Source organism: Gobio gobio (assembly GCF_949357685.1).
Source record: "Gobio gobio genome assembly, chromosome: 19".
Classification (NCBI taxonomy): Eukaryota; Metazoa; Chordata; class Actinopteri; order Cypriniformes; family Gobionidae; genus Gobio; species Gobio gobio.
In genome coordinates this window covers 1,271,329-1,281,328 of record NC_137112.1, presented here as the reverse complement: position 1 = coordinate 1,281,328, position 10,000 = coordinate 1,271,329, and the positions used below count along the sequence as shown (strand labels likewise).

The following is a 10,000-nucleotide window of genomic DNA, read 5'->3' as shown; positions in this document are numbered from 1 at the left end:
GCTTCTGAATGTGTGTGTGGAGCTGCTTCTGAATGTGTGTGTGTGTGGAGCTGCATCTGAATGTGTGTGTGGAGCTGCTTCTGAATGTGTGTGTGGAGCTGCTTCTGAATGTGTGTGTGTGGAGCTGCTTCTGAATGTGTGTGTGAGGAGCTGCTTCTGAATGTGTGTGTGAGGAGCTGCTTCTGAATGTGTGTGTGAGGAGCTGCTTCTGAATGTGTCTGTGGAGCTGCTTCTGAATGTGTGTGTGGAGCTGCTTCTGAATGTGTGTGTGAGGAGCTGCTTCTGAATGTGTGTGTGAGGAGCTGCTTCTGAATGTGTGTGTGGAGCTGCTTCTGAATGTGTGTGTGGAGCTGCATCTGAATGTGTGTGTGGAGCTGCTTCTGAATGTGTGTGTGAGGAGCTGCTTCTGAATGTGTCTGTGGAGCTGCTTCTGAATGTGTGTGTGTGGAGCCGCTTCTGAATGTGTGTGTGTGGAGCCGCTTCTGAATGTGTGTGTGTGTGGAGCTGCTTCTGAATGTGTGTGTGTGGAGCTGCTTCTGAATGTGTGTGTGTGGAGCTGCTTCTGAATGTGTGTGTGGAGCCGCTTCTGAATGTGTGTGTGGAGCTGCTTCTGAATGTGTGTGTGGAGCTGCTTCTGAATGTGTGTGTGTGGAGCTGCATCTGAATGTGTGTGTGGAGCTGCTTCTGAATGTGTGTGTGTGGAGCTGCTTCTGAATGTGTGTGTGTGGAGCTGCTTCTGAATGTGTGTGTGTGGAGCTGCTTCTGAATGTGTGTGTGTGGAGCTGCTTCTGAATGTGTGTGTGTGGAGCTGCTTCTGAATGTGTGTGTGTGGAGCTGCTTCTGAATGTGTGTGTGTGGAGCTGCTTCTGAATGTGTGTGTGGAGCCGCTTCTGAATGTGTGCGTGTGGAGCTGCTTCTGAATGTGTGTGTGTGGAGCTGCTTCTGAATGTGTGTGTGTGGAGCTGCTTCTGAATGTGTGTGTGTGGAGCTGCTTCTGAATGTGTGTGTGTGGAGCTGCTTCTGAATGTGTGTGTGGAGCCGCTTCTGAATGTGTGTGTGGAGCTGCTTCTGAATGTGTGTGTGTGTGGAGCTGCTTCTGAATGTGTGTGAGGAGCCGCTTCTGAATGTGTGTGTGAGGAGCTGCTTCTGAATGTGTGTGTGGAGCTGCTTCTGAATGTGTGTGTGGAGCTGCTTCTGAATGTGTGTGTGTGGAGCTGCTTCTGAATGTGTGTGTGTGTGGAGCTGCTTCTGAATGTGTGTGTGGAGCTGCTTCTGAATGTGTGTGTGGAGCTGCATCTGAATGTGTGTGTGTGGAGCTGCTTCTGAATGTGTGTGTGGAGCTGCTTCTGAATGTGTGTGTGTGGAGCTGCTTCTGAATGTGTGTGTGGAGCTGCTTCTGAATGTGTGTGAGGAGCTGCTTCTGAATGTGTGCGTGTGGAGCTGCTTCTGAATGTGTGTGTGTGGAGCTGCTTCTGAATGTGTGTGTGTGGAGCTGCTTCTGAATGTGTGTGTGTGGAGCTGCTTCTGAATGTGTGTGTGTGTGGAGCTGCTTCTGAATGTGTGTGTGGAGCTGCTTCTGAATGTGTGTGTGGAGCTGCATCTGAATGTGTGTGAGGAGCTGCTTCTGAATGTGTGCGTGTGGAGCTGCTTCTGAATGTGTGTGTGTGGAGCTGCTTCTGAATGTGTGTGTGGAGCTGCTTCTGAATGTGTGTGTGGAGCTGCTTCTGAATGTGTGTGTGTGGAGCTGCTTCTGAATGTGTGTGTGTGTGGAGCTGCTTCTGAATGTGTGTGTGTGGAGCTGCTTCTGAATGTGTGTGTGTGGAGCTGCTTCTGAATGTGTGTGTGTGGAGCTGCTTCTGAATGTGTGTGTGTGGAGCTGCTTCTGAATGTGTGTGTGTGGAGCTGCTTCTGAATGTGTGTGAGGAGCTGCTTCTGAATGTGTGTGTGAGGAGCTGCATCTGAATGTGTGTGTGTGTGGAGCTGCTTCTGAATGTGTGTGTGTGGAGCTGCTTCTGAATGTGTGTGTGGAGCTGCATCTGAATGTGTGTGTGTGGAGCTGCTTCTGAATGTGTGTGTGTGGAGCTGCTTCTGAATGTGTGTGTGGAGCTGCTTCTGAATGTGTGTGTGTGGAGCTGCTTCTGAATGTGTGTGAGGAGCTGCTTCTGAATGTGTGCGTGTGGAGCTGCTTCTGAATGTGTGTGTGGAGCTGCTTCTGAATGTGTGTGTGTGGAGCTGCTTCTGAATGTGTGTGTGTGGAGCTGCTTCTGAATGTGTGTGTGTGGAGCTGCTTCTGAATGTGTGTGTGTGGAGCTGCTTCTGAATGTGTGTGTGTAGAGCTGCTTCTGAATGTGTGTGTGTGTGGAGCTGCTTCTGAATGTGTGTGTGGAGCTGCTTCTGAATGTGTGTGTGGAGCTGCATCTGAATGTGTGTGTGTGGAGCTGCTTCTGAATGTGTGTGTGTGGAGCTGCTTCTGAATGTGTGTGTGGAGCTGCTTCTGAATGTGTGTGTGGAGCTGCTTCTGAATGTGTGTGTGGAGCTGCATCTGAATGTGTGTGTGTGGAGCTGCTTCTGAATGTGTGTGTGTGTGGAGCTGCTTCTGAATGTGTGTGTGGAGCTGCTTCTGAATGTGTGTGTGGAGCTGCATCTGAATGTGTGTGTGTGGAGCTGCTTCTGAATGTGTGTGTGTGGAGCTGCTTCTGAATGTGTGTGTGGAGCTGCTTCTGAATGTGTGTGTGTGGAGCTGCTTCTGAATGTGTGTGTGGAGCTGCATCTGAATGTGTGTGTGTGGAGCTGCTTCTGAATGTGTGTGTGGAGCTGCTTCTGAATGTGTGTGTGAGGAGCTGCTTCTGAATGTGTGTGTGTGAAGCAGCTTCTGAATGTGTGTGTGGAGCTGCTTCTGAATGTGTGTGTGTGGAGCTGCTTCTGAATGTGTGTGTGTGGAGCTGCTTCTGAATGTGTGTGTGTGGAGCTGCTTCTGAATGTGTGTGTGTGGAGCTGCTTCTGAATGTGTGTGTGGAGCTGCTTCTGAATGTGTGTGTGGAGCTGCTTCTGAATGTGTGTGTGGAGCTGCATCTGAATGTGTGTGTGGAGCTGCTTCTGAATGTGTGTGTGGAGCTGCATCTGAATGTGTGTGTGGAGCTGCTTCTGAATGTGTGTGTGGAGCTGCTTCTGAATGTGTGTGTGTGGAGCTGCTTCTGAATGTGTGTGTGGAGCTGCTTCTGAATGTGTGTGTGGAGCTGCTTCTGAATGTGTGTGTGGAGCTGCTTCTGAATGTGTGTGTGGAGCTGCTTCTGAATGTGTGTGTGGAGCTGCTTCTGAATGTGTGTGTGGAGCTGCTTCTGAATGTGTGTGTGTGGAGCTGCTTCTGAATGTGTGTGTGTGGAGCTGCTTCTGAATGTGTGTGTGTGGAGCTGCTTCTGAATGTGTGTGTGGAGCTGCTTCTGAATGTGTGTGTGGAGCTGCTTCTGAATGTGTGTGTGTGGAGCTGCTTCTGAATGTGTGTGTGTGGAGCTGCTTCTGAATGTGTGTGTGTGAAGCTGCTTCTGAATGTGTGTGTGTGGAGCTGCTTCTGAATGTGTGTGTGGAGCTGCTTCTGAATGTGTGTGTGTGGAGCTGCTTCTGAATGTGTGTGTGTGGAGCTGCTTCTGAATGTGTGTGTGTGGAGCTGCTTCTGAATGTGTGTGTGTGGAGCTGCTTCTGAATGTGTGTGTGTGGAGCTGCTTCTGAATGTGTGTGTGTGGAGCTGCTTCTGAATGTGTGTGTGTGGAGCTGCTTCTGAATGTGTGTGTGGAGCTGCTTCTGAATGTGTGTGTGGAGCTGCTTCTGAATGTGTGTGTGGAGCTGCTTCTGAATGTGTGTGTGTGGAGCTGCTTCTGAATGTGTGTGTGTGGAGCTGCTTCTGAATGTGTGTGTGGAGCTGCTTCTGAATGTGTGTGTGGAGCTGCTTCTGAATGTGTGTGTGTGGAGCTGCTTCTGAATGTGTGTGTGTGGAGCTGCTTCTGAATGTGTGTGTGTGGAGCTGCTTCTGAATGTGTGTGTGTGGAGCTGCTTCTGAATGTGTGTGTGTGGAGCTGCTTCTGAATGTGTGTGTGTGGAGCTGCTTCTGAATGTGTGTGTGTGGAGCTGCTTCTGAATGTGTGTGTGGAGCTGCTTCTGAATGTGTGTGTGTGGAGCTGCTTCTGAATGTGTGTGTGTGGAGCTGCTTCTGAAATGTGTGTGTGAGGAGCTGCTTCTGAATGTGTGTGAGGAGCTGCTTCTGAATGTGTGTGTGGAGCTGCTTCTGAATGTGTGTGTGGAGCTGCTTCTGAATGTGTGTGAGGAGCTGCTTCTGAATGTGTGTGTGGAGCTGCTTCTGAATGTGTGTGTGGAGCTGCTTCTGAATGTGTGTGTGTGGAGCTGCTTCTGAATGTGTGTGTGTGGAGCTGCTTCTGAATGTGTGTGTGGAGCTGCTTCTGAATGTGTGTGTGTGGAGCTGCTTCTGAATGTGTGTGTGTGGAGCTGCTTCTGAATGTGTGTGTGGAGCTGCTTCTGAATGTGTGTGTGTGGAGATGCTTCTGAATGTGTGTGTGTGGAGATGCTTCAGAATGTGTGTGTGAGGAGCTGCTTCTGAATGTGTGTGTGTGGAGCTGCTTCTGAATGTGTGTGTGGAGCTGCTTCTGAATGTGTGTGTGGAGCTGCTTCTGAATGTGTGTGTGTGGAGCTGCTTCTGAATGTGTGTGTGTGGAGCTGCTTCTGAATGTGTGTGTGTGGAGCTGCTTCTGAATGTGTGTGTGGAGCTGCTTCTGAATGTGTGTGTGTGTGGAGCTGCTTCTGAATGTGTGTGTGTGGAGCTGCTTCTGAATGTGTGTGTGTGGAGCTGCTTCTGAATGTGTGTGTGTGGAGCTGCTTCTGAATGTGTGTGTGTGGAGCTGCTTCTGAATGTGTGTGTGGAGCTGCTTCTGAATGTGTGTGTGTGGAGCTGCTTCTGAATGTGTGTGTGTGGAGCTGCTTCTGAATGTGTGTGTGAGGAGCTGCTTCTGAATGTGTGTGTGTGGAGCTGCTTCTGAATGTGTGTGTGTGTGGAGCTGCTTCTGAATGTGTGTGTGGAGCTGCTTCTGAATGTGTGTGTGGAGCTGCTTCTGAATGTGTGTGTGTGGAGCTGCTTCTGAATGTGTGTGTGTGGAGCTGCTTCTGAATGTGTGTGTGAGGAGCTGCTTCTGAATGTGTGTGTGTGGAGCTGCTTCTGAATGTGTGTGTGTGGAGCTGCTTCTGAATGTGTGTGTGTGGAGCTGCTTCTGAATGTGTGTGTGAGGAGCTGCTTCTGAATGTGTGTGTGGAGCTGCTTCTGAATGTGTGTGTGGAGCTGCTTCTGAATGTGTGTGTGGAGCTGCTTCTGAATGTGTGTGTGAGGAGCTGCTTCTGAATGTGTGTGTGGAGCTGCTTCTGAATGTGTGTGTGTGTGGAGCTGCTTCTGAATGTGTGTGTGTGGAGCTGCTTCTGAATGTGTGTGTGTGGAGCTGCTTCTGAATGTGTGTGTGTGGAGCTGCTTCTGAATGTGTGTGTGTGTGGAGCTGCTTCTGAATGTGTGTGTGAGGAGCTGCTTCTGAATGTGTGTGTGTGTGGAGCTGCTTCTGAATGTGTGTGTGGAGCTGCTTCTGAATGTGTGTGTGGAGCTGCTTCTGAATGTGTGTGTGTGTGGAGCTGCTTCTGAATGTGTGTGTGTGGAGCTGCTTCTGAATGTGTGTGTGAGGAGCTGCTTCTGAATGTGTGTGTGTGGAGCTGCTTCTGAATGTGTGTGTGTGGAGCTGCTTCTGAATGTGTGTGTGTGGAGCTGCTTCTGAATGTGTGTGTGAGGAGCTGCTTCTGAATGTGTGTGTGGAGCTGCTTCTGAATGTGTGTGTGGAGCTGCTTCTGAATGTGTGTGTGGAGCTGCTTCTGAATGTGTGTGTGAGGAGCTGCTTCTGAATGTGTGTGTGGAGCTGCTTCTGAATGTGTGTGTGTGTGGAGCTGCTTCTGAATGTGTGTGTGTGGAGCTGCTTCTGAATGTGTGTGTGTGGAGCTGCTTCTGAATGTGTGTGTGTGGAGCTGCTTCTGAATGTGTGTGTGTGTGGAGCTGCTTCTGAATGTGTGTGTGAGGAGCTGCTTCTGAATGTGTGTGTGTGTGGAGCTGCTTCTGAATGTGTGTGTGGAGCTGCTTCTGAATGTGTGTGTGGAGCTGCTTCTGAATGTGTGTGTGTGTGGAGCTGCTTCTGAATGTGTGTGTGTGGAGCTGCTTCTGAATGTGTGTGTTCTTCTCACCCCAGTCGGGTCCAGAGGGTGTTTCGGACGGGCCCTCCATGTCCTCACTATTGGCCAGGAAATCAAAGTCCTTCAGCGCTTCCTCCGTGTCCAAATCATCACTCATGTCTGCTGAGGAAGAGGAAGAGGAGGGAGAGGGAGACACCTTCCTCCTCACCATCTAGAGAGAGCGAGAGAGAGAGAGAGTGTGTGTGTGTGTGAGAGAGTGTGTGTGTCAGGTTCTGCATGTTCTCTGCGAGTGTGTGAACATTGACTCACGGTGGCGAGGTCCACGATGGTCTTGTTCTGTCCTTCGCTATCCTCATCCTCATCTTCATCACTGAACTCCGCCGCTGCTTTCTCGATGAACTTGAAGGCTTCCAGAACCGTGGCTGAGTCCGACATCTCGGGCTTCCTGTGACACGCATGAGAACAACACTGACTTCCTGTCCTCAGTTTCACACCACACACACCATACACACTCCTCATCACATCTAGAGATGACGCACTGTAGAAGTAGAAACTGTGGCCAATAGTAATAATTGTAAAATTATGGATTGAACTTGAAAAGGATAATGGCAGACATCCTGTGTCAATATTAGAAATGAGCAAGTAATGAGGGGAGAGGAATAAATTATATATATATTTATACTTCTATTTAGCTGATTTATCTGATTTATATGAATAAAAATACACCAATTAATTAATATATAATTATATTACATTTATTTTCAGTGCTTTAAATAAAAACATAAAAATAAATATAATTAATATAGACCGATTTACCTTAAAGAAAAATATTTAAATAATCAATTAATAAAAAAATTAAGTTAATATGGGCCAACAATCTTTAGTGATTTAAAAAAATAAATACAAATAGAATTAATGAATATATGCTGATTTATCTTCAATTATTTAAATCAAAATTACTATAATTAATATACGCTGATTTATCTTCAGTAATTTAAATAAAAATACACAAATTAATTAATATATAATTATATTACATTTATTTTCAGTGATTTAAATAAAACAAATATATAATTAATACAGACCAATTTACCTTCAGTAATTTAAAGAAAAATATTTAAATTATCAATTAATAAACTAAATTAAGTTAATATGGGCCAACAATCTTTAGTGATTTAAAAAAATTTATACAAATAAAATTAATGAATATATGCTGATTTTAGGGCTGCTCGATTATGGAAAAAATCATAATCACGATTATTTTGGTCAATATTGAAATCACGATTATGTAACACGATTATTTCACATGACTTTGGGAATGTGTTGTATTTATTAAAAATACACCTTTCAACAATTCAATTGAAATTGTAACATTTGTTGTACTTTTTGAACTATTAAAATAAATAATATAACATATATTCAAATCAAAGTATAAAAGTATTCACGTAAAAATGATAATCACAAATAAATAAGATCAACAATATGGTTCGGCTATGCTTTTCAGGTACGTCTAACATTAGTTTTCAGGTACAGAAATGTCTCAAATGTAAAATAACATTGCATATTTGAGTGCATAAATTAAAGATGAATCCTATTAAACTTACAAAAGCTATTCAATCCGGATCGGATATGCGTCGTCTTTCTCGACTGTATAAAGTTCACTTAAGGCATACACAGACTATGTCTGCTAGGATACTCATCAAGATGGACATGTTGACATACGTTTTGTGTGAGTTTGTCCGTTCAAGAGCAAGACTTGAAAGAGAACTCAGTATTTGCGCGCTGAGAGACGTGTGCGCGCTCTCGGATGAGCGCACAGAGACACATTTTCTCACAGCGCGCGGCTTCTCATTCACGTCTTCTGGCACTAAACCCGGGTGATGACGGGGAAAACGACTGGTCATATTCAAACATACGGCAGCACTCGCATGCATTGAACAAAGTTTACAAAGAGAGAATTATTTGAGAAATATGAAGGAAAAAAAGGACGTTTACACGGCACCCCTGCTCTCGTCAGTTTTTGTTTCTTTATTAGATTGTCATAGGTCACTCTGTTTCATTTTCAAGTGGTTAAACAGATTCGTGGTGTTCCCTTGCGTCACAGCCACTGCCATGTAGCAAATCTTAGCATGTTTCTGCTCGTCGTCTGATTCCTCGAAGCCAAACTGTTCCCAGACAACGGAGTTGGTTTTGCCTTTTTTGCTCACCAAACGCTGCTGTAACTGCCCTCCTTCTGCCATCTTTACTCGCGCAGAGTTTTTAAATTCCAGCGGATGATATGCACACGAGACTCACGACCTGAGAGAGATTTGTGGCTTCGGGAGGGGCGGATGTGCGCGTGCGCGTTTCATTCAGAACGCAAGACAAAATAATCGTTTTTTCTCGATTGTACTATTTTGGTGATCGTTGGGAGGCAAAATCGAAATCGAAATCGAAATTCGATTAATTGCACAGCCCTAGCTGATTTATCTTCAATTATTTAAATCAAAATTCATTTATGAATATATGCTGATTTATGTTCAATGATTTAAATAAACAAGTATTAATTAATATAATTAATCTATGCTGAATTATCTTCAGAAATTTAAATAAAAATGTATTAATTAATATATTAATAAATGTTGATTTATCTTCAATTATTTAAATAAAAATTTATTAATTAATATAATAATATATAGTGATTTATCTTCAATGATTTAAATAAAAAAATAATTAATTAATATATGCTGATTTATCTTAAGTAATTTAAATTAAAATGTATTAATTAATATATGCTGATTTATCTTCAATGATTTAAATAAAAATGTATTAATTAATATATGATGATTTATCTTCAGTAATTTAAATAAAAAAATAATTAATTAATATATGCTGATTTATCTTAAGTAATTTAAATAAAAATTTATTGTTTAATATATGCTGATTTATCTTCAGTAATTTAAATAAAAAAAATCATGAATTAATATATGCTGATTTATTTTCAGTAATTTAAATAAAAATGAATTAATTAATATAATTAATATATGCAGATTTATCTTCAGAAATAAAAAATACTTTTTTTAAAATTAAAATATAATGAATATATGCTGATTTATCTTCAGTAATTTAAATAAAAAATAATTAATTAATATATGCTGATTTATCTTCAATGATTTAAATAAAAATGTATGAATTAATATATGCTGATTTATTTTCAGTAGTTTAAATAAAAATGTATTCATTAATATAATTAATATATGCAGATTTATCTTCAGTAATAAAAATTAATTAATTTTTTTTTTAAATATAATGAATATATGCTGATTCATCTTCAATGATTTAAATAAAAATGGATTAATTAATAAAAAAGTGAATATAGGCAAATGTATCATCATTGATTAAATAAATAAATAAATATAGTGAATATAGAGTGTAATATCTTCAGCGAGATAAATAAACGAGTGTCTAAATGAAGCTGACCCCGCTGACCCCTCTGACCCTGCTGACCCCTCTGACTCCGCTGACCCCTCTGACCCCACTGATCCCGCTGACCCCTCTGACCCCCCTGACCACTCTGACCCCCCGACCCCTCTGACCCCTCTGACCCCGCTGACCCCTCTGACCCCGCTGACCCCTCTGACCCCGCTGACCCCTCTGACCCCACTGATCCCGCTGACCCCTCTGACCCCCCTGACCACTCTGACCCCTCTGACCCCCCTGACCCCTCTGACCCCGCTGACCCCTCTGACCCCGCTGACCCCTCTGACCCCTCTGACCCCGCTGACCCCACTGATCC

General features: G+C 43.8%; 1 protein-coding gene across 1 annotated transcript in view; it reads right to left on the bottom strand.

Annotated features, from left to right (window-relative positions):
* Positions 1–10,000, bottom strand: part of strn (striatin, calmodulin binding protein) — a 118,213-nt gene that overhangs the window by 35,728 nt on the left and 72,485 nt on the right. Inside the window, exons 6-7 of the mRNA XM_079845149.1 lie at positions 6,535–6,670; positions 6,277–6,436 (exon numbers count right to left, since the gene is read on the bottom strand). Of these exons, the coding sequence (XP_079701275.1) occupies positions 6,277–6,436; positions 6,535–6,670 (296 nt within the window). The remainder of the gene's footprint in view (positions 1–6,276; positions 6,437–6,534; positions 6,671–10,000) is intronic.